Genomic DNA, 25,529 nt, shown 5'->3' with positions numbered 1-25,529 from the left:
AATTTTCACGGCACTGAGTGTGATTGATTCTCACAGGTCAAAATCGGCTGTCTACAGTTGCCCATAAACGATGAATCATATCACTTTACTTTGCTATCTCTCGTAAAAAGCTGGCGCTAGTAGGAGACTTGAATCTTACCTGGCTGGTCAATAGTAACATTTAAATATTAAACATATGCATACAATAATGACTAAGATACAGTATATTTACGTTTCCGCAGCTCTCGTTTATGTTGACTTTTTCAGCTGGATCTTGATGAATTTTGATAATTGGGCTTGCTTTTGTTTTATCAGAATCAGAATCATCTTTATTTGCCAATTATGTCCAAAAAACACATTAAGGAATTTGTCTCCGGTAATTGGAGCCGCTCTAGTACGAAGACAGACAGTCAATTGACAGAGAACACTTTTGAGACATAAAGACATTGAGAAAAACAGTCACTGAGCAATAAAGGGTTGCTAGTTATCTGGTAATGCCGGTACATTTTTATTTATTTATTTATTTATTTATTTATTTTTGGGCAATTGTGCAAAAAGATGCAGAGTCCTCCAGCACTTAGAGCAGTTCGAAAGACTAATATTGCAATAGTCCGGTGCAATGACCATTGTGCAAAGGGCGCCGAGACTTCAAGCGAATAGTACGGTAGTCTGGGACAATGTTGATTGTGCAAATGTTGCAGATACTCTTCAGTCACTGTGCAAATGGAGCAGATGCTACTCTGGCGTGAGTGGCCAGTATTGGTCAACAACAGATATGCAAATAGTGCAGCATGGTGAGACTACTACAGGGAGTGCACGAGTAATATATAATTGGCCCGACAGAAATGTGACAACAAACTCAAGACAAAAAATTGCCAGCAAGTTGCAATGGAATTGTAGGTTAGCTGTTTAAGAAGTTGATTGCAAGAGGGAAGAAGCTGTTGGAATGTCTGCTAGTTCTAGTTTGCATTGATCGGTAGCGCCTACCTGAGGGAAGGAGCTGGAAGAGCTGGTGACCGGCATGTGGAGGGTCCGAGAGGATCTTGTCTTAGTTCTGGCAGCGTGCAAGTCCTCAAGGGTGGGTAGGGGGGTACCGACAATCCTTTCAGCAGTTTTGATTGTCCGTTGCAGTCGGAGTTTGTCCTTTTTTGTAGCAGCACCAAACCAGACTGTGAGGATCAGGACTGATTGGATGACCGCTGTGTAGAACTGTCTCAGCAGCTCCTGAGGCAGGCCGTGCTTTCTCAGAAGCCGCAGGAAGTACATCCTCTGCTGGGCCTTTTTGAGGACGGAGTTGATGTTGATCGCCCACTTCAGGTCCTGAGAGACTGTAATTCCCAGGAACTTGAAGGTTTATCATCTCATTATTATGTAAATATAAGTAAATATGTGAGCGAAAATAATATTTGATGTATTTATACAATGCAGCCAGATAGTATTTCGAGCGCTTCACTTTTCCCCCATTATATTATGGTACAGCCTTATTCCGAACTGGAATACAGTGGACCCCCACATATTCGAGGTTCGGCATTTGCAAAATTACATATTAATTTCTTGTGGTCCATCTTTTGTCAAGTAACTATGTTGAGGTGAGTTTAGGAGGTTAATTTAGAGAAAAGTATTGCTTTGCTGCCATCTTGTGGCAGTTTAGTGTCAAGGACGTATGTGGAAGTGAGTTGCAGAGCTTCATTTAGACCAAATTAATGCTTTGCCGCTGTCTTTTTGCATCTATAGGAACTATAAAGCTTCTGGTGGGGCCAATTACTGGCATATTTTCAGTATTCGCAGCAAGTCTCGTTCCCTACCCACCACAAATATAATCCACTGTCAATTCAAAATTAATTATCTCTTAGTTTTTTCATTTTTAATAAATGTGCAAAATTTAAAAAAACATGTTTTGCATTTTCATTTCGGGGTTTTGTGTGTAGAATTTTGAGGGAAAACCAGTTTAATCCACATCCACAACAGTGTTGCCTTTTTTCCTTTTATACACATTGTGATGAATTGTGGCTGACTTTCATCCAGTGTATTGCTCATGGTTGTACCGCGATATAATAAAAGTATGGCACTAATATTGTCTGCTGAACAGGTACGCCTCCATGTTACCGCGCTCTGACTCAGCATTTAATCACCCGACAGAACCCCACTCCTAACCTCACCCGCCTCTCTGGAAGCTGCGTGCTTTGAAGAATGCATATTTATTGCCTCCAAGATATCTTGTAATGGCTGGCTGAGACGAGGAGGAGGGTGGCGGGGTGACTACACAGACAATTACAAAACAAGGGAATGCTCCACATGCTGTTGTGGGTGAAGATGCCAAAGGCAACAGGTCACGCGGGGCTTTACTGTAAGGCACTCTTAGCACAGCCGTGACCGTCAATGAACGACGTTGACGTGTTGCAATCCGTCTTGACACTAACAGGAACACAACGCTAGGTTATTTTGGGTTTCGACATAATTAATTCCATATCTGCTGTGTTGTATTCATTCCTTCAACCGCATTTGTTTGTAATTATATGTGTACAGTGAAGCCCCGTTTATCATTGGGGGGTACGTTCCACACGCAGGCTAGGTGAAAATCTGGGATATAGCGACTGTATAAATATGTTTTTAAACATATTTGTATCCCTCTCACACGTCTGAAAACACACTTGAACTTAGTAAAACACTTTTTGAATTATTCATTAGTGCCTGTTTTCACACTCCCACTGTCAAAAAAATGGAACACTATCGGGTAATATAACTTTGAGGAAACAAACCAAAAAAAGATTGATCCACACAGTTCTCCAAATAAGAGCCAAAGAATGCTTGTATCTCAAATTTCTGCTCACAACTCACAGCAAAAAAATATGACAAACGACAGCTCGTGTTTTGAAAAACTCGTGAGTCGGGCCACCTGTATCTGAAGGCACCATTGTAGCATTAAAAAATGTTTACGAAATAGCGGGGCCGCAAACGATAAACCGCTGTCTAGTGAGGGTTCGCTATAGACCCATCCACTTTCTGAGCCGCTTCTCCTCACAAGGGTCACGGGAGTGCTGGAGCCTATCCCAGCTATCTTCGGGCAGGAGGCGGGGTACACCCTGAACTGGTTGCCAGCCAATCGCAGGGCACATACAAACAAACAACCATCGGCACTCACATTCACACCTACGGGCAATTTCGAGTCATCAATTAACCTACCATGCATGTTTTTGGGATGTGGGAGGAAACCGGAGTGCCCGGAGAAAACCCACGCAGGCACGGGGAGAACATGCAAACTCCACACAGGCGGGGCCGGGGATTGAACCCCAGTCCTCAGAACTGTGAGGCAGACGCTCTAACCGGTCGGCCACCGTCACTATAGACCATTTATAGACCACGTGCGATCATCAGATCCAGCAAACAATGGCGTCTCTTGTCTCGTGATATCATTTCAAGTTCCGCAACAAACAACCAAAGTGGATGGAATTTTAATTCCCAAATGGACAGGCTCAGAGTTCAGTGGAAACAATTATTGATTGACAGCACTGTTCCCCCATTCCCATTATTTGGCCATCACTTAGGCGGATTGAATCCCCTTCGCCACCAATTAGGCAACGTGTTGAGTTGCGCTGCTCTTTTCACCGAGTGAGAGCGAGGCTGCGACTCTCGTGTCGCCATGTGCCGCCCTGCCAGCTAAAGTGTCAGGGCGGCTCAAAAGAAAGTGTCTTCGTCACCTCTGAAAACAATAGCCCCGGCTTCCATTATTCATGGCCCTCACATTTTAAAAATGCATTCAAGTCGCTGTCACTTGGCGCACTCTCCCTGCTTCAACGAGGCCCGGATTGCTGTGGATCAGTAATGGGCAGTCAGCAAGGCCGTCTCTGCTGGCCTTAACACTCAGAAACACTGACCTAAATTTACAGCCGAAATTCTTAAATGTGTTCAATGAAATTGTATTCATTTATTTTCACCATTCTGTTCTCTTCATTTTGTACCGTTTTTCTTGGCTACATTGCTTCTACACTGCATTACAAATTATTATGCAGTTGGCATAATTTTCAAGTCATCAACCGTCAGAATATAATTAATGAAAACATTTTTTTTAACAAATTTGCCAATGATAGTATTCTTTTGAAAATTTTAAAAATGTATACTACACTGTTCCAAATTATTTTGCACAACAGAGTTTCAAGACATTTGACAGGTTTTAAAGAACTGTCATTTGTTGAATTTGCAGCATTAGGTCATATTTGCTGAAATCAAAAGCTATTTCAATCAAAACATCATTAACAAGTAAAGTTTATGACATAGGACCCCTTATTTGATAGCAGCTTCACAATTCGTACATTCATTAAACTTGTGACTTTCAGGATAGTTTCTGCTTGAATTTGTTTGAGATGGTAAAGTGAAAATAAATGTCTTCTAAATTTGACACACCACAGAGAAGACTGTTGTTCACAACTCTCCCAAATTTGAATGATTAAAATAATGGCCAAGGACATAAAATGAGGCTTCCAAATCGTGAAAAATCAAGTCTTTCTCTGCACTCTCAAAAGCTGTGGCCCCGTGTGTGCTGACTACGTTGAACCCATGGCCTGTTCAGCTGTCAACTGTTAATCAAACACCACTACTATAAACTGTAAAAATGAAATATAAAAACAAATGTTAAAAATATTTATGAAAACTTATGGGATACCCTGTGTTGTGTTTTTGTATGTTATTGCTGCTACTAAGAGGTGGCTTAAGTCGGGTAAATCCCAGGTACCAAATGCATGGCCCGCCATTGCTGTGGATGACTCAGTCTTTCTGTGTAACATGAACGTTGGCTTCGACGCCTCCCACGCCAATTTCGCCACCTTCGCCCGGCTTCTCCGCGGTGTGTAGTTACCGCATGGTCACCCGCTCCCGCTGCACACTGGTTTCCTTTTCACGGCACTCATGATTAGCGCCTATCGTGTGTCTCCCAGGCTCTTGTTTGACACCTCAGCTTGGGTGTCGACACAGTGCGAACGGGCCAACGCTGCGAGGTGTGAAGACTGATGGCAAGCTCATCTGGCTCTGGCCGAAATCTCCATCATAATGACACACTGGCAGTTCGTATTCATTAGCGGAACTGGACCACAACAGGACGCCATCATCAATCAGTTTTAGCCGGGACATAGATTACTGTGTCCAAACTAAGCTATCCATCCATCAGTTAATTTTCTATAACGCTTGTCCTGGAGTCTATCCCACCTGACCTCAGGTGAGTGGTGGAATACAACCTAGGCTGGTCACCAGCCAATGTTAGGCCACATAAAGGCAATCAAGCTGGTTACCAGCCCTTCTATGTAGCACAGGTCGCCAGCCAACTGCAAGGCAAACCTTCCATCCGTCCATTCGTTTTGTTTAGCGCTTGTCGTTTTCTGGTTGCAGCTAACTGGAGTCTGTTCCAGCAGACTTCAGGTGAGGGGTTGGGTACACCCTGAACTTGTTGCCAGTCAATTGCAGGGCAAACTATCAATCCATCCATCCATTCATTTTCTACAGCCCTCATTTATGTTGCTGGTACAATGGGCCTCTTTGGATTCTGGATTATTATTTTTTGTTTGTTTTTTTGGGGTTTTTTTTGTGCTTCGAAGCTTTCCTTTCCTATCCAAGTACTATCCTGGAAGTACTTGGAGGAAAGATTGTTCAAATTCAAAAAATGCTTAAGAAAGGTGCCTCGATGCAACCTCCTGACAGACCTTTGCGAAAGAAAATGACATATGTTCCCTCCCAATAATCCTTTACGGCAGGAATATTTCAGAATCAGAATCATCTTTATTTGCCAAGTATGTCCAAAACACACAAGGAATTTGTCTCCGGTAGTTGGAGCCGCTCTAGTACAACAGACAGTCAATTTACCGAACACTTTGGAGACAAAGACATTGACAAAAAACAATTGTGCAAAAAGATGCAGAGTCCTCTAGCACTTAGAGCAGTTCGAATGACTAACATTGCAACAGACCAACGATTCTCGAGAGTTCCACGCTAGAAACTTGCGTCAGCAATACTGGTCATTGCGCGATGTCTGTTTGATAAAGTGGCGTCGAATTAATTTGAAACAGTGATGACCTTTGCTATGTTTGAAATGAAGCAACTTTTCATCTTGCCTTGACCTTATATTTTTTCCCACCAAGGTTGGAACGATGAATTTTTTTTCCACAGAGGTTAATGAAAGGTGGTATAAAGAAGAGGCCCCTGGAGTCTTTTAACTAATTTATTTGAATGTGGGTTGGGGTACCTGTGCACTTGGTTATTTGCTGGTGTAGCCTGCTAGATTGTCCAGGTAATTATTAAAGTTGACATCAAATGCCACTTTTGCTATATTTTGTGTTCATTAGCACCTTCCTGTTGACATTCTTAGGACGAATGAGAGACGAGACTGACATCAGGTGGTTTATTGTGACACATTTAGGTACACTTGGATTTTTGTTAATAAATTGATTTGATTTTGACCCAGACAAAGCCCCCTTCAAATCCAAGGTCAAGTGTTTCTTACTTGTGCCATCCTGTCCAAAATATGTCACGATATGAAATAGAACTTGGGGTAGAAAAAAAAGACTCTTTTAACATTGCTCCCGCCACTGAACATGGCCCAACAGAACAGTGCAGACACACATGACTTCTCCATAACCAAAACAATAATAGTCCCGCACACTGTTGTAGTTCTGCTATTGTGAGTCGCATTATGTACTACAAAGGCCAAATGTAAAGCCATGCATATTTAGGTCTATTCTAATATGGTTGCACTTTACTGTGGTGTACAACCGCATTGCATCAGATTGAGAGCTTTTTCTAGTGTTTGAAAAGGGGACATATATGTAAAGATGACTTTTTAATGTCTTTTACTATACCAAAAAAAGTCTGGAGTGCCTGCCCACCCATCACCTGTGAAATTAAACAAGCAAGTAAATGCTTAGTAAGTGGCTAGATTTGTCAGTAGCTTTTTTTTAACGAAAATATTGTGATAGGGTTGGAAAAATAACTAAATATAATGACAATGTTGCGAAGTGGGCAAAGGAAACCGGAGCACTGAGAGAAACCCCATGGAAGCACAGAGAGAATGTGCAAACTCCACACTGGAGGGCCTGAGCTGATTCAAACTCAGCACCACTTTGAGACAGCCGTGATAACCGCTGGTCCACCATGCTAACCACTAGGTCAGTGATTTCAAAACACTGTCCCGCCGATATAAGTGTGTCGTGAGATTATCAGGTGTGCCCGTGAAATGATCCATTTTCACTTGGGGAGTCTGGCCATAACTTCATACACCTTGAGACCACCAACAGGCCGCTGGCAGAACAGCAGGCGGCCCACGTCAGGACTGTGAAAGTTTGGTCTAAGACAGCAGAGGCACTGTCGGAGTTTGTTTTAAGAGAAGTATATTTGAATTTAAAAAATAATAGGTGATGTACCGTAGTTATTATTAGTTTGACTATTTATTGTTTTTTTATGTTCTATGTTCAGTATTTCTTATTTACAGAAATTTGTTATGGCTGCGGTTGTTTTTTTGTGTTAGAAAAAACGTTGAATTGAAATATTTTGCTCGTATTGTGACCGGCAGAATAACAAATGTTAGTCCAGTAGATGGCAGAATGTGCAATTAACCGATTTATCTACCTGCTGCTATTCATCAGAAGAATAGCTGTGTATTCAACTAAACAGGTCCATATTTCACTCTGTGGAAGTAAATTGAGTATACTTTTTGTGACATTTTTGTTTGGTGGTGTGCTATGAGATATTTCAAATGTAAATTATGTGCGGCCCAAACTATAACCCCAATTCCAATGAAGTTGGGACGTTGTGTTAGACATAGATAAAAATAGAATACAATGATTTGCAAATCCTGTTCAACCTATATTTAATTGACTACACTACAAAGACAAGCTATTTAATGTTCAAACTGATAAACTTTATTGTTTTTAGCAAATAATAATGAACTTCAACTTTATGGCTGCAACACGGTCCCAAAAAGTTGGTGTTTACCACTGTGTTACATCACCTTTTCTTTTAACAACATTCAGTAAACGTTTGGGAACTGAGGACACTATTCAATTAAATATAGGTTGAACATGATTTGCAAAAAATTGTATTCTGTTTTTATTTATGTTTAACACAGCATCCGAACTACATTGGAATTGGGGTTGTATTAGGAACAGGTCTTTGTATTGTTGCTGTCTCGGTCATTTTCCGTAATAGGGAGAGCTTGGCGTGTGAAAGGAGAGAATTTCGCCAAACTCTGAATCCGAAATAGAATCAATAAGCGTTTCACGATTATCGTGATTCATTTAACATTGAGGCCGAGCCAGTGCCGTTCTCATGCTGCCCAGTAAACGCACCTGATGACTTCCAGACTGATGAAGATTTGCGCAACACCTCAGCACGTCCATTGCGTCTCACATCTGCCGCAAAAATGCCACCGATGGCTCATCGGGCTGCTTCCAATCAGCTCCCTCCTCCGTTTATCAGCACCCTGGACTTCCCCTAGATCGCCTTTCATCGTTCCAGTTATTGCGACGTCAAACGTGGGATGATTCATTTGCATTCACATCGGAATAATCGGTGGGATCGTCTTCAGCAGAACAGGTGCACTCCGGAATGTGGGTGTGGTTGTGGGGGAAAAAAAAGCATGTTTCTCGCCTCTCGGAGAGTTCATGTGAGCTATTGTTTCATGGGCAGATGCTTCTGGAAAGCAGCAAAACACATGAATGGGCCTTAATGTAAGTCAGCTGGCAAGTGACTGAAGCTAAATCACTTTGGAGCAATCATTGACTTTTTAAAAGCAGAAACACATCTCTCTTTATAAAGATAATAGCATATCTGCAATTTATCAAAAGCTAATGCTGTTAACACTGTCAGCTAATGGTAATCTGGACTATCAATCATCGTTACCTTTTGGCTTTGACATGATCATTCGTATGCCGAGTTTGGCTCTTGAAATCGGTGGCCGTTCGTCCAGCCTAGCTGCTAAGTTATGAGCGAAGGAACTTGTGTCACAGCAGTTTTATGCAACTTTGACAAATTCTGATATCACAATCCACACAATTTAGAACGGTTCGCTCACAGACCCCAGAAAAAGATTACAAAATATTTACTTGGTTGTTGAATTTAACACTTGGGCCGGCAGAGACTCCTGACATACAACTATTTGTATGCAGACAATAAAAAAAATAAATCACTTTTTACGTATGTTCCCCTTTAACTCTTAATTCATTTATTCGTTGCAGACGATGAGCGACAGGCCCTTCATCCAGAAACTCTTCCGTCCTGTTTCACCCGAAGGCAACGCTCACACGCTTGGCGACCTGCTCAAAAAGATGTACCCTGCAGCATTACCCGTTCATGGTATGTAACACACACATGGACTTAGCTGATATATTTACTCTGGTAGTAAAAAAAAATAAAAAAAAAAAAAGAGTCTCCAGACTAGCTTGTTCTTATTCGCTTTTTTGAAAAATAGTCAAGGTCAGTCCTGTTCTATCCTGACTTATTTCCTATTCATCGCATTTTCTATATATAAATAGTATGTTAAATTGTGATCTTTCACATGTCTGACCACACGGGGTTTGACGCTCTTTCTCTGTGACGTAGGACTGTCATCTGTCATAGTACGTAGCATTGTGGGTCATCACAACTCTTAATTTATATTGTGATTTTAAAATTTTAACTTGTAAATACAGCGAACCCCTCATTTACATTTATCTTGTGAAAATCCACACTATAGAGAAACCATGAAAAAAGAAACACTCCCACACTCCTTTATCACATTTAAACTTACTAATACACACTTTTTAATATACCTCTGCACCAGTTCTCACTCTCTTGCTGTCAAGAAATGGGGGACTATCATAGACTTTGAGGTTAATGGGGAAAAAACAAAAACTCTCGCTCGAACAGTTCTCCAAATAGGATCCAAAGTGAGCTTTCTTCACAGTTTAAGTTTTCTGTAAAACTGACAGATAAAACAAAAGAAAATTAAGCATTGTATATTTAAACACCAAAACAATAATTGTAATTTATAATAATAATAAATGTAATTTCGTCCAACCAAAGTCCACTAGCTTAATTCTAGCATATACGTAATTCAAAATGCCATAGATTGGCTATTGGAAATGTACGTATATGTTGCCGTAATTATAAACTTTCAACCAACTGCACTTTAACACGCACAGAGCGGCAACAGTAATACTCACAGGCATCTTATGCTGCAGACCTACATTTAAATAGCAAATAAATTCCTAATGTCCACGTGAAGGAGGTTGTGTGTGGCCCAAGTAGAGATGAGAGGAAGCAGCAGCAGTCTAAACACACAGAGGAGGGGAAGTAGATAAGGGGACAATGGAGCGTCAGGACAGACGACCCGCAGGAGACTCACCTGCTCGCTGGAGACAGAGAAAGCCCACCTACACACACACACACACACAAATTTGTGTCTGTCGCCTACCTGGCTGTCTCATTCACTTTTGGTACTCTCCAAGGACACGCCTCACCTTCAGGCCCACTTTACTCTGACTTGGTGTGCTGTTGTGAGCGGTTAGAGCATGTTCACTTTCATATTTGACATATATGAATTTAAACAATTGTTTTAATATTATTTAAAAACCTGCCATTTTCAACTTTGGACCAGGACAAACACTGGCCACAACATTAGGTACCCAATCTAATAATTGCCAATGCAAAAATGTTGCCTTTACAAATATAATGTTAATTTTTGAGTGACTGTCAAAGTATTGATTTTTCATGAATTTGAAATATTTTTATTATCTTGCATATAGTTTACAGTGGTGTACAGCAGGACTGCGACGTACAGTGAGCTGTTTCTAATGGTTTGGTTACTATATGTAGCTTGATAAAATATGATGACACATTTTTAAATGTATTTTTATTTTTAAATTAAGAACATTTGCAAAATAAAATAAAACCAATTTATTCCAAACTAATAACAAAATAGAAAGTCAATCAAATAAAATCAAAATCCAAATGTAAAATTGTTTACGTTAGTGGGTCCCTTAAAAACACTATAAATTGACGTAATTATGATTAGTAATAATATTAATAATAATTAGTCATAGTCAGTAGTAGTATAACACTGGATGTAAAGGTAAACCATAATAAATGACTTAAATATAAATATAAAAGTAGTTGTTTTTAGTTTCTAGTATTGTATTATATGGATGACTAAATGATGTAATATTGATGAAAACACAGCAATATAAGTTAAATTATCAAGTGTAATAAGAAAATAACACATAGCTTTATTCATAAAACGCTCTTAAAAAACAATCTCAGTTGAAACAAAGCGCAGCACATAAATAAAATAATAAATAATAATATAAAGATCAAATTTGTTAAATACATTAAATATATTTTTTTTATTAAAAATGAAATAATAGAGATTAAGTGTTAGGATTAAAAACATTGATTTACTTCAACTCCTATGTAAATTCAATAAAGGCAGATGCAATGCTTGTTTTTTTTCATTTTCATTTATCTTGATCGCAGATTCAACTGTAGATGTCCCAGTGTGCATGTTTGACATTAATTAATCAATCAAGAAATGATGAATAAACATTGGTAAATGGAAAGCTCTCTGACTGACGATGATGAATGGACATGATCCAGATGTTCATCTCATTTCCTGTCGTGTGGCTCAGATGTTAAAGATCTTGGTCTCTCCTGACACAGGAGCTGCTGTCCTCTTTAAAGGTGTCAGTCAGGTGTAGTCTCTTCCTGAGGTCTCGTCTTCATCTTGCTTTCATGTCTTTGACGTCAAGTCTCTGACTCTTCTGATCAAGGTGAAAGTGCTCTTTTGTGGCCTCCTCCTCCTCCTCCTTGTCTGGCAGATAGCGGGGGGGATTATGGCGGTGTTTGGATTAGAGCCAGCGGGTCGTATGTTGGCGGCATCGGTGGGTTTTGCCACTGCTATTGTTCCGCAGTTCAGACCCCAAACGTGGAGGTCCCAGCCCCTCTGTGATCTTTCACACATCAAAGGAGAGCCACGCGTGTGTTGTGTCTGAGGGTGAGGCGTCAGGTTTGACAAGGGCCGGGCGATATGTCCCTCAAATAAAATCTCAGATTTTAATACATTTTATTTCCGCCTTCAATTATAGAAAACTCAAAACATGACTGCACTTTGTTTTGCTTTTGGGGTTTGCTTTGTATCTCTTGATACCAAACAACCTCTGAAACCCGCAAGTTTTATTGTAACAGCATTAATTTGCTTCAACATTGATAGAAATAGTGTTAAACATTTTGAGGTCAGCTAGAAATGTCCTTATTTTTTTTTTTTTTAAGATAACCACTTTTTTTTTTTTTTTTTTTACCACAATAACATTGTCTAGAATAGTGATTCCTGTAGCCAAAAATTCTTCCAATTTCACTTAATAGTTCTGAAAAATATTTACTTACTACAAATCATGTATATTTGTTCATCTATCTATGCCAGCAATGTATAGTGACAGGCAGAACAATTAAATGCTCTTCCAGTAGATGGCAGTAAGGAAACAATTACAGTGGCCCCCTCATATTCACGTTCAGCATTTGGATAGTCAGCTATTTGCAGATTTTTTGGAGGAACCTGTCCCAATATCTGCGGAAAACCCCTCTTATTTGTGATATTTTTTCCTATTTTTTTTTGACCCGATCCCCCACGTGTTTTTTTATTTAGTTATTGTATTTTATTTTTTTTAATTATTTTTTTGTGCTTGGAATTCAAATTTTTGTTTTCTTTTCATGGTAATTATAACGAGCGTCATTCATTCGCGATTTTGGCTGTTCGCAGTCGGGCCTGATCCTTATCCCCTGAGAAAAGCGGGGGTTCACAGCATCTATCTTTCCACTATTTGGGAATTTTTGTTTGGTGGTGTGCTCTTGAGTTTTTTTTTTCAAATGTACAATGCAGTGTATATAAAAATAATAATACATTTTCCCATCTCCGTTTGGGAGATTTTGTTATGATCCGATGAAACCAAGGGTGAACGGCCATTGGACACCTCTAAGATGAGATCATCGTCTCGGTGGAGACGGCTACCTGCATCCGTTATCCAGTGAATAGCTGCAGGACTTATTAGCAACTGGTACAATTGCGCATATACGCAATCAGATGATTCTGATTCTGATTCTGATGCACAGTAAAATGGTGTAAACTAAGTCTAAACATCATGAAATATTTTGTAAATGTGGCATGGCAGCAGTTGCAGCTTGTCAGAATAAAGTAAAAAAATTAAATAAAGTTATTCTTTGATTTGTTGTGATTGGGTGTGAAAATTCTGATTTGATTCAGATTTTTTTTCGGTGGACTCAAAATGCCAATTCGAGTCACCACCCATTTGTGCATTGTCCTAAAATAAACTCAAACGATTGATAAAATTTTTGACCCCAAAGCTTCCGCAGTCCAGCAACCGTAAGAGATAAACAAGTTAGCTTCCCAGGCGGCTGTTCCCAGCATGCAACAGGAAAAAGTCTGACTTCCACGCCAGGTGTGATGTTGAGTAACCTTTTGCCCACGCATGACACATTTTAGACTTTTCTTGTAATCCTTTTTCCTCTCGGCCTTAGCACATGTTGAGTTTTTTTGTTTGGGAAGAAGCAAAGGACTTACTGACAGATGCATTGACCCCCCCACCCCCTCTCCAGTTGCACTCTGGGAATTAAAACATCATCAACTGCCATGATGTGTTTGTATACACTAATGTAGCATAAATGGTTGTGTGTGCGTGTGTGTGTGTCCGTATGTCTGCGTGTGAGTGGGCGTGGGGTGTGGGCCACTGAGATTTTCCCCATCTCTCATTCATAGAGTACACCACACCCAGTCACAAGTTTGTGTGTGTGTGTGTGTGTGTGTGTGTGCGTGCGTGTGTGCGTGCGTGCGTGCATGCCTGCATGCATGTGTGTCAGAAAGTGCGTCTGCAGAGTTAATCATCTGATTGGAGGTGATGATACCTGCTTCGCCTTCACTGACCCCTAAGTAAACTGGAAAAGTTTATTTCAGCAAAATGGACGCTCTGTCTCAATCAAAGCCATGTCCACGCATACAGGGGTATTAAAATAAGGTATGTTTATATACACTATCTACAAGGTGTCCCCGAAAATGTACTCAATCTTTGACTGGCCATACGTGCAGTTAGGTTTATGGCTGGTGGGGCATTGACATTAGAGTCAAATTTTAAATTTATGAGTAAAACAGAGTGGCATATTTCCCATTAAATTAGCGGCCTGTCATTGCAAACTGATAAACTGGTATTGTTTGACCTGATGTTTGAAGCACCATCTTCCTGAATCAAGTTTCCATGTGCGCAAAAAAACAGTGAATAGTCCATTGCATGAGAAGGAAGGGGGAACAGTCGAAATGATCCTCATAGATTAACAATTTGGGGGTTTCAAATGCCTGAATTAAAATTAAAATTATAAGAGTTATTTATGAGCCGAAAACATGACTGGAAAGCCACTGTTTAAAACACAAGCCACAGTCAGAGCTTGATGAAAGAAGTTCACAAACACCAACCTTATCCTAACGAATAGCTAATTCACACACTCGTAACAATATTGGCAGGAACAAATGCAAGTAAAGAGCAACGTGTAGCTTGATTTTGTACACCTACACTACTGTATATAAAAACATCACCGCAATGAATTCTTGGTTCCTATCATGCTTTTCGCTGACTACATTGCCGGACCGTCAGTGTGAGGAACGGTGCCAATGCTTAAGGCAGTGAATTGAAATGTCTGCATGGGACATGTGTTCATGTCACTGAAGCAGAGTACAAAGGCATGTGCTTGTGTAGAGTGTCTGGATGGTGACCTCAAATGGACAAATAAAATACCTGCACCTCTCTAAAGTATCATTTAATGGCATGTATGAAACGTCTAAATTGTTATAACAAATATTTGGTCACTACTTCACTGAATTCATTTATTGCTGGGAGTTTCTGGAACGTAACCCCCGCAATCAACGAGGGTTTACTGTATCACACTATTAATGTGGAATTATCTTCCTCAGTGGATACGGAAGTCAAAATCACAATATGTGCCTATGACTGAATGCATGTTTGGAGGTTCACCAGTTAAAAAAAGGGTGTGCGTGCCATGCTATAGATCAGCAGTGCCCTGCATCTTTCCTTGTTCCACACAACGGGCAAGACACTTCAATGTATTTGATTACCGACATAGATCAAATTAAAAAAAAATGATTCGAAATTAAACTCTCCATGGCGCCATTACAATGACGGTAGTGGTTATGACTGGCTCGTTTACACAAATTCCAAGCTGCTAGCAGAATATTTGAAGCAGAACTGCTCCTCGCAGCTGGAAAAAGTCAGCTGGTGCTGAATTTCTTTCGCCAATTAATATGATATAATATGTTGACGTTTGGCCATCAAATGTAATGCAGTAATAATAACACATTACGGCCGTTGGGCAGTTGATGAGCGTATATGGGCCAGGTGTGCCCCACACCATTCGCACGAGTCAGCCGCCAGGCCGTCACCGGGCCGTCACAGGCCGTCGGAGCAGTGAAGTGACTCAAAACGTGCAAGACGATGTTTCACCTTCACGGGGCACTGGACTTACAACAGTGTCTTGAGTGCGGAAGAAGAAAGGTGCTAAAGTTCACAAGATAATGTGTGTAGTTTGTTTGCCTGTCCAGATTTGACAGAGAACACACACATTCCAGGGTTGCTCCACCCAGAGTGCGGACCTGGCATGAGGGTGCATAAATGACAGGTTTAAGTTGACGCGAGAGTACGCGGAACCAGAAAAGTGCGCAGCTGTGTGCCATTTCTAACGTATGCACACGGGAGAAAATGTTCCTTAGTGAATGTGACGATCAGTCATTGCCAACAGAATCTCAAAACATCCACACTCTGTCCTATTTTGCCACCCTTTCCCCCTCTTTGTGGGAATCATGACAATTGTGCCATGTTTTTGTGGTTCAATAAAAAGTAATACAGTGCAGAATACTGAATGCGAAGCCTCAAAAGATGATATCGGGTTGCAGTTCTACCATTTCAGCACGCCGCTAGATATGTAATTCTCAATCGCTTGGTGTGTGCTAAAAGTCATTTTTTCATGATGATCCACTTCAGCAACTGAACATGGCTGCAACGTTCAGCCATGTCACTCGGTGCGTGTCGGGTCTAAAATGCACTATAATCTTTACAGGTAAACTTGATTTGACCCTCTGTCAACCTTTGAATGCACATGTCCAACTGTTTTTGCACAACAGCAAAATGTTGGACTATCCTTTTTCTGAGTAGTTTACTGTACATTAACTTCCTGTCTGTCACTCTCCACACACACATTTGCACACTAGCTGAGGCGGTACCACGTAATATCAGGAGGGCGTCGTCATCGAGTACCAACCACCGCCGCACCCAAAACCTGCTCACTCTCTAAAGTCGTCGGCTTTGTTTTCTGCTTCCGACGTTACAAAACGGAATTCACGCCAGTCCCGCTTTCTCTATGCTTTCAACATTAGCGTGTCGTGTTCATTAGTGTGAAACTGCAAAGTGTCAAAGTGAAAGTTAAACACTCGTAATCGACAAAAATAATCAACTTCCACCGGTCTGAACAAGTCCACCGTCCTCCCCGTCATTTCTAGATGTTTCCACCTCTTAGTGTGCATTTACATGAAGTTGGTGGGTTCTGTACAGCTTTCAGTACCAAAGTAGCACTGTTTGTCACGCAGATGAGCAGAGGCGCTACCAGGTCGTGATCCACGGCATCGAGCCACTGCTGGAGACGCCTCTGCAGTGGCTCAGCGAGCACCTCAGCCACCCGGACAACTTCCTGCACATCTGCGTGGTGCCGGCGCCCTCCGACTGAGGGCCATCCAGCCCTTACTGTTGCCACGGCAACGGACTATACTAACTCTTTAGGAGAGCGTGCAATGAGAGGAATTCCTGATGTTTCTCCAACAACTATCCCTGATGCACATCTTCCTTGTCGGATGGTGACGTCGCCGAGGTGACCTCATTACTGCACCTTAGCCACCATTTTGAGCTCTGATTTGGAAAGCTGTTTCAGCATTTATTCCATATCTATCCTTGATAGATTAATGCAATAGTATGCCCTTTTTCCTCACTAGTAAGATAAACTTGAATAACAACTGGGATGCACTAATAGAACCACTGCATCTTACTAGTAAAGTTTTTTTTTTTTTTTTCTCCCCCACGACTGCTTTCCCCAACTGTATGACATTTCTGCATACTAGTAGGACAACCTTGGCATACTAGTAGAACACTACTAGTTACTATGTTATGAGTGAGCCTAAACTGTGCAGTAGTGGACATCTGTGCACTACTCGTACTACTAGTGAAATGCTAGGTGTTAACTTGTAGAATTTTATAATGTCACCAGTAGTCCTAGGAGCATGAAATTGTCAATTTGTGCACAATTTTGCCTCAATAGTAACCTTTAATTGTCCTACTGGAATGCAAAAGTCCTCCTAGTGAGGACAAACACTAAGAAGAAGAAAGAATACATGTGAAGCCATAAAGTAAGACGATTCAGCACTCGAGGAGAAAGACTAAATGACTAGGGAGCACTAGTAGAACAACTGTGTCTTACTAGTAATGTTTTTACACAACTGTATGACATTTTTGCTCACTAGTAGAAACAAATTTGACTTATTAATACAACTGCATGTTACTAGTGAAGTAAAACTGGTAGTGGGCATTGTGCTGTTACTAGTCAGCTTCAGGCGGCCACTATTGCGTGACACATGGCTACTAGTTGGGCCTAGTAGTGTTACTAGTGTAGCACAGTTTACTAGTAGGCCAGAAGTGTCACTAGTGGTAGGATTTTTTTTTTTTACTAGTAAGACGCATTCATTCTGCTAGTGCGCTGAAGTGTCTTACTAGAGAGGACAAAGAGTATACTAATAAATGGACCTAAAGCTGGATATCAAGAATGTCAAATACATGCTGAAATGGCTTTTTCATAACCATGAAATGACTAACAAGCAGGTATATATGGTGCATTACAAAGGGGGGGGGGGGAATTATTTGTGGCCACAATATAGATATAACGTGTGTGCAAAATACTAATTTGTGGCCACAAATGATCACAAAATTGTGGTTCACGAAGCATGTATATTGTCCGCAAAAAAATAAAAATAAATATCATCATTCCTGGATGCTTGAATAAGAAAACTGAGTGCACCCCAAGGTAGCGGTTGAAGACATCACCTATTGTATTTTCTAGCAAAGGTGGGCTTCACTTGTTTCCCCAGACGTCCCAAGTTGTTCATGGGAATATTAAACCCACGAATGTGTATCTGATGCACACGTTATAGTTATTTCATGGCCACAAATTAGCATTTCAGTAGCTTGATAGCACACTTGAATAAGTCATTTTTGAAAATGAGAAAAAACTAATTCATCAAACACGAAGTGGCCAGTTGCTCCCATTCAACCTTGGCTGATCTACACAGAAAAAGAAAAAAAAAACATTACTGTGATTGTGACAGTAAGTTCAAAGTAAACAATTTTGCTATTGGGTTAACAATTTTAAAACTTAAAGGTCGTGAAAATTCATTCATATTTTAAAAAAATGTCACAGTAGTAGTATGAGTAGTGTCAGTATTGGTATGATGTGTATTTTAGCTAATTAATAATGTTACAAAACACATGAAGGTAATAGAAATGTATTTAGATTTAACAATTTGATTAAAGATCGGCATCAGAATATTTGGTCAAAAACTTTCATTATGATATTAAGCATTTTCTATGTAGAAACTTATAATAATGCCACAAAAATACTTAAGCGGTATGGAAAATGCATGGTTGATCACTTATTCAACTTTAGTAAATTGATGACGCAACCACTTTTATTATCATAAAGTATCAGTATCGCGATAATGGCTTTGGTTATGATGGTTATGAAAATGTATTCAGCTTTAGTGATTCAATGATACATCCACTTCAATTATTAAGTGTTGGTGAGTTCTGAACAAAATCATTTATAATATGATATTTCATGATTATAAAAATATGTTCTATTAACCTGTACACTTAGTAACACATTGTATTGTGTTTGCATGTTATGTCTATATTATGGCCACAATTTTAATATTCCCCCCCCCCTCCCCCATGTCATGTCTGGAGCTTTATAGGTTTATGACCACTTAAAACTACACTTTTTCTTTGTCCAGGTTGTTGTTGTGTCCTTCACGTTCCTTCACTGTGGTCTGCAGTCAAAAGCAAGAACAATAAACGGCTGATTTGTTTGTGTGGCCGCCTTGTTTACGCGCTGTTCATGTGGTCGCGTCACGCCTCAGTTCAGCCTCTTTTTGGATGTGACTTCAATTGACCGCATTTGTTGATATTCTATTTTTAGTCGTCCATATTTTGCGGCCGACGTCACGTGGTGTCCATGTTGGGATGGATGAGGCCCAGACTGGATCAGTTTTCTTTGGTGCGTGTCACTAATCCCCCATGATCATCCACATTTTTTTTTAGTGTTATTCAGTGCATGTCATATTCAGTATATTAGCCATTCCACCAAATCGGCTCCTTTTGCCTGTTGTAACTGTCAGAATCAACTTCAATTAGTCTTTTTCGTAACTCTAAATCTGATAATATACATATTGAACTACGCAAAATGTGTATTGGCCTATCGCAGGTAACATTATTTTCTTCCTTTTCTTGTTTTATTGTACTGAAACTCCTCATTTGAGTAACAGGAGTGAGATTTTAGCATAAAATATGGCCACATGGAATTTATGATAATAGCATGGTGACACTAAGCACATGACAGTGATTCAACACAACAAATACCTGCAGTCATTGTTGAAATTTCTTCCAATATACAGAAAAAGAAATCAGTGATGCTTTGGGGTTCCCGTGGCCTGCTGTGGATATGAATGATATTCCACGGAACCTGTGGAATATTACAAATTTTTTCAGAGGAAAATTGCGTTAGGGTATCAGGATTGAGTGACCACTCAAAAAAGTAAGATTGTTGAGGTGTTTCTGTTCCAACACGCTTGCTTTGAAGCATCTTCTCCTTCACGCTGACCCTCCTCCTCCTTCATCTCCCCAGTTTAATTACCTACTATACCGCCCCAGCCTCTACAGCTCATTTGTACCCCCCCCCACTAATGAGACCACTAAACTGTCATGTCAGATGTGCCTCTGGCAGCTCGACTACATTCTCATGAGTGCGTGTACATGATTACAGGCATCAGTTATGGTCCCCTGCAGGTGTGTGTGTAATTCTACATCAGTGGTGGGAAGCAGGGGTGTCGCTAAGCCTATTTTAGGAGGGCTCATTTTAGCAAAATAAGCATGAGCAAGTACACCGTCAATATAATACCCATTGTAACGTCTGGAATTATTTTGTACGTTTTTAAATACGTTGTTTGTACTTAAGTAGATATTTTTCAGATATCAGTACGTTACTTGAGTATTTATTTTTCTGAAGACTTTTGAAGCTCCTTAACTCACTTCATCAGAGCTCCTTGACATGAATATGCCACAGAATGGCAGCAAAGGTCTACTTTTGTCTAAATAAGCTCCTCAACTCACTTCAACATGGTTTCTTGGCACCAAGACAGCAGCAAAGCACCACTTTTGTTGATCTGCAGCTCCTTTCCTCACTTCAACATAGTTCCTTGCCACCATTTTCATTTACATTTACATTAGTAGAGGTTGTACTTTTTTACTTAAGCACAGGAGTTTAATCAGTTCTTTTACTTTGACCAGTCCTTTTTTAACAGGTAAAAGTAAGAGTACTTTTGCCACATTTGCCTCTCACTCTCACACACAAACACACACACACTACAGACTGCTAATTTATAGCGCGTGTGTGTAAAGTGATGTCACGCGTCATGTATTCACGTCAGCGTGGCCGCCACCAAGCACGGTGGGACGTTGGCTGTACGCCGTTGACTCAAGCCGTATGTGTATTTGTGTACATCTCTGTGTGAGTGTGGACGAGGAAGACTGGTGATGAATGTCTGGTTCCAGCTGACACACTGTTTTTAACGGGCCTCTCCTCCTCCGAGCCGCCGTCTGACTTGCGTACTGTACTTGTGTGCACGTCCACGAACCCCCTGACGAATTGGAATGGAACGTCCACTGTAAAACATGAGTAGTATTTACGAGAAAAAGCTAACGTTTGCGTCCAAAACATCCTGATGTGCCGAGCTTCTTCACAAACGAGTAGAAAACTAGCGGCAAGCTTTTCGTAATGTAATATACTCACATTGAATCATTTGGGGCAGAAAGGTGACCTGGTGGTTTGCCCGTCTGTCTCAAAATCCAGAGGTTCTGGGTTTGAATCTCAGCAGCGGCCCTCCTGTGTGGAGTATGCATGTTGTCCCTGTGCTTGTGTAGGTTTTTCCTCTCATATTCAGAAAACATGTTAGGTTCAATGAAAACTGAATTGTTCATAGTTGTGAAAGGGAGTGTGAAAACTTTTTTCCTAACATTTGTGTATTTTTTTGCACAATATTTGTATTTTTGTCCATTTAATTTTTTTCAATTTCTCCAATCTTTGTATATAGTAAAATATTACCAAAATATTTTAGTAGTTTCCCCCCCCATTTGTTTTTTATATGTTTCCATCTTTTTTTCAAATATAAATTTTTCCTAATATTTGTATTCTTTGTCCAATGTGTTTAAAATTGTTTCAATTTTTCAAATATTTGAATTTTTTTTTCTTCTATTTTTCATTCATCCATGCATTTTCTGTACCGCTTATCCTCACTAGGGTCGCAGGTGTGCTGGAGCCTATTCCAGCTACCCTCGGGTGAGAGGTGTGTTCTCTGGTCTCCAACCAATCGCAGGGCACATAGAAACAAACAACCATTCACACTCACATTCACACCTACGGGAAATTTAGAGTTTTCAATGAATAGATTCTTTTAATATATTCATTTAATTCTACCACGCGTTTTTTTTTTTTTTGGGATGTGGGAGGAAACTTTATTACCCAGAGAAAACCCAAGCAGACAGGGAGAACATGCAAAGTTCACACAGGTGAGGCTGGATTTGAACCTGGGTCCTCAGAACTGAGGCAGATGTGCTAACCAGTCGTCCACCGTGCCGCCCTCTATTTTAAAATTTTTCACAAATCTTTTAAGTCTTTTTTATATTGCCGTGTACAGTACTTGCATATATTTTTTAGTTATTAAAATGTTGTTCCATTTTTTTTCTGTTTTTATCCAGTATTTATATTCTATTAGGTTTTCCAATACCTGTATTTTTTTCTTCCATCTTCCCATTTTTTCCAACAAATATTTGTCTTTTTTAATTAGCCTTGAGTGAAGTAAAGATAATTACAGTAAATATTTTCCGAGTCCACTGCTTTTTATCAAACAAGATCAAGCAGATCCACAGATGAGAGCTATTAAAAGGCAGTCATCACACATACACACTTACACAATGACAAGAGAGTGTGTAATAATGTGGTGCAGCACTATTAAAAAATGTAATTAAAGCTGTGTTTAGTGTTCGTCTATAACGTGAAAAAGTCAATTATGTGCCGCAGACATTCCTGAAGACTCTTCACCACTTTCCCCCTTTGCAATAAATAGTACAACAAGCCCTGTGGACAAACGCATGCACACACAGCAGCCTTTTAGGAGGACACGTGCAGTCTTTGCGTGAAGTGAAAGGCTTTGAGCTTCCTGAGATCAAATGCAACTCAGAACATGGTAAATCATGGATATCATCTGACAAATTGTAGCCATCATTTCAAGCGTGCAGGCAATGTTTGTAGGTCCTCTTTGTATATTGTGGTTAAAAAACATTGTATTATAAAAGTGGAAAGAGAAGTGAAACGCTGTTTCTTCTGGGAAGCAAAAGAAAAAGCACCAATAAAAGCTTTGGCAGGAAGTTGTGACACTAGCCGAACTGAGCTCTCGTGTGATGTCAAGCACAATGGTGGTTTGAAGTCATGCCTTTTGTGTGGCTGCTTTTATTTAACGATTTTATTTGCTGTGCCGTGCTTTGCTGAACTGTTTTACCTCCTTACTTTGCTGTACGTTGCTTTGCTCGCTTTACTTGTCTTTGTGTTACTTTACTCTTACTATACGGTACTTGACTGTGGGTTTCTTTACTCTGCATTACCTTACTTTACACTACCTTGCTTTGCTTTCTTCACCTCACGTTATGTGACTGATACTATACTGTGCTTTGCTTTACCTTACTTTACAGTGCTTTGATTTGTTTTTAATTTGTATTGCTTTACTTTGCTCTACCTTACTTTACAGTACTTTGTTGTGCTTGCTCTACCTTTACTTTTCTTTACCTTACTTTAATGTACTTAATTTCATTTGTCATCGAGTTGCAAATCCTCAATCGCAAAACTAAGAAAATGAATAAATACTGCAACCAGCATGGCTGCAGGGTAAAAAAAAAAACAAAGCAAAAAAACAGGTAATGGTAATCAAAGTGCAATTCAAACATGGCATGTGCGTGCACGTAACTACGTTGAGACACGCAAATAAACATGCTGTCATGAGGTCACGTCAGCAGGAGAGAGACAAACAAACCAACAAAAAATCTTTCTCTTCCCTGGATGAACTCTCATTCCCAGACACACGGCACAAAGCTGTCATTAGTGTTCAGAATAGAGCCGAGCAGCCAATGACAGGAGGAGGAAGAGGACGATGACGATGATGGTGGGGTAGACACAGCTTTGATGTCGTTCGACAAGTGTCTCCCACACGCTCACAAACACAGCTAGTAGTATTAATAAGCACCGTGTGGCGCTGTACTGCCTTGGAGGAGGTCATGACTGATGGCTGTCTCCTCGGCAGCTGATCTTGTCAAACACGAGGGACAGTAAGAGCGACACGCTATCAAAATGAGGTTTCTAGGCAGGTTTTATGGAAGGTTGCAGGTTTAAAGCCAGGGCAATGGGATCACGTGTGTGCGTGCGTGCGGGCAGGCTTGCGTGCTTTTTTAACTTCTATTTCTCCATCCTTTTGTAGCATCCTCCCTCCCTTCCAGCCTTTCTTCCATTCTTCCTTCTGTCCTTCCTTCCTTCTTTCTTTCCATCCTTTATTCCTTCCATTTGTACCATCCTTCTTTTCCTCCCTCGCCGAGATTCCTTCTTTCCTTCCTTCCTTTTGTATCTTTGTTTACTCCCTTATTTCCTTATTTCTATCCTTCCATTTTTCTCCATCCCTTCCATCCTTCCTTTCATCCTGCCTTCCTTCATTATTTCCATCCTTTTTCTTTCTTTCAATCTAACCTACCTTCCATCATCCCTCCCTTCTTTTCTTCCTTTCGTCCTCCATCCCTTCTTTTTCTTTTTCCTACCTCATCCATCCTACCTTTTGTATCTTTGTTGACTTCATTTCCTTCCATCCATGAACCATTGTTCCTCCCTTCATCCATCCATCATTCTTTCCAGCTTTCATTCATTCTGTCCTTTTTCTACCAACCTTGTTTCCTTCCATTTTCCTTCCATCCTTTCTTTCTCCCTCCCTTCTTTTCATCCTACATTCCCTCTATCCTTCCTGTCTTTTGTACCATCCTTTTTCTTCCATCCACCTTGCCTTCTTTCCTTTTGTATCATCCGTTTCCTTCCTTCCATCTACCCATCCTTCCTTCCATTCCATTCATTCCTTCTATTGCTCCTTACATCCTTTCTGCATTCGTTCCATCCTTCTTTACTTCCTCCTTCCTTTTGATCTTCCACCTTTCCTTCCTTAAATATGTGAATCGAAGAAGTCCCTTTAAAAACGACGTAACCCGACATTGTCCATCGAACGTGAGTGTGAACGCTTGTTTGTCTGCATGCGCCCTGATTTTGACTGGCGACCAATGCCGGGTGTACCCCGCATCTCTTTCCAAAACGTCAGCTGGGATAGACTCCGGATCACCCTTAACCCTATACTTATTTATTCACTACAATACTACTATGCGCCGTGTGATGTCACTTCCTGTGTCTGCTTGCTGTGGCTGCTCCTTTTGAATAAGTGTCGCTCAGAAAAGCCAAAGGAAAAAGCTAAATCCAGACTTGATCCTTAAAGTTCCTCTGATATCAAATCTAATAAAAGGTGATCAATGAGTAGAATGTCGGCCAGTTTAAAAAAAAAAAAAAAAAAAACATTTTTATGGGGAATGTGTCCTTCATTTGCACGAGCTCCACCGGTTTGTTTACGACTAGTTGCGGTCACCTCCTGGCCTTCCTGTCGGCAGGACATGATGAGGGGAATCCGGGGGCGGAAGTGGGGGTGATGAGGATGATTCAGCCTTCATCCTGACTGCTGGACCTCTGCGTCGCCTTCCACCGTATTTACTGTAAAAAATACCCGGCGGGGGGATCAATTTGGATTCCGGAAACATAGTCACACTGGAATGCAGCTATGTGTACGTGCATGCGTGTGCGTGTGATTATGTTTTTTTTTTTTTTTTTATCTCTTTTTGTAAATTAGCTGGATTATGCAGAAATTCCACACCACTTTATTTTGTACAATTTATATTTTTTAAAATGTACATTTTCCTTACTTATTTACATTTTTGTTTTTTTTTTCTGACAAAGATGAATGTATACTTTGTGGAGTGTATGGTGCAATTGATTATTTATTTCATCCATCCATTTTCTAC

The 25,529-nt window shown here is 40.4% G+C and overlaps 1 protein-coding gene across 3 annotated transcripts in view; it reads left to right on the top strand.

Moving 5' to 3' along the window:
• Positions 1-19,200, top strand: part of atg5 (ATG5 autophagy related 5 homolog (S. cerevisiae)) — a 33,005-nt gene extending 13,805 nt beyond the window's left edge. Inside the window, exons 7-9 of one of the 3 annotated variants that reach the window (XR_009788891.1) lie at positions 9,195-9,312; positions 16,652-16,929; positions 19,118-19,200. Coding sequence is in view for 1 of the 3 variants with exons in the window: in XM_061775950.1 (XP_061631934.1) it covers positions 9,195-9,312; positions 16,652-16,788 (255 nt within the window). In the remaining 2 variants the exon portion in view is untranslated. Of the gene's footprint in view, positions 1-9,194; positions 9,314-16,651 lie in introns of those variants that run through there. The other 2 variants (XM_061775950.1, XR_009788892.1) reach the window with 2 other exon arrangements.
• The last annotated feature ends 6,329 nt before the right edge of the window (positions 19,201-25,529 follow it).

This window comes from Phyllopteryx taeniolatus, chromosome 6, assembly GCF_024500385.1.
Source record: "Phyllopteryx taeniolatus isolate TA_2022b chromosome 6, UOR_Ptae_1.2, whole genome shotgun sequence".
NCBI lineage: Eukaryota > Metazoa > Chordata > Actinopteri > Syngnathiformes > Syngnathidae > Phyllopteryx > Phyllopteryx taeniolatus.
This window is presented reverse-complemented; position numbering and strand designations above follow the sequence as displayed.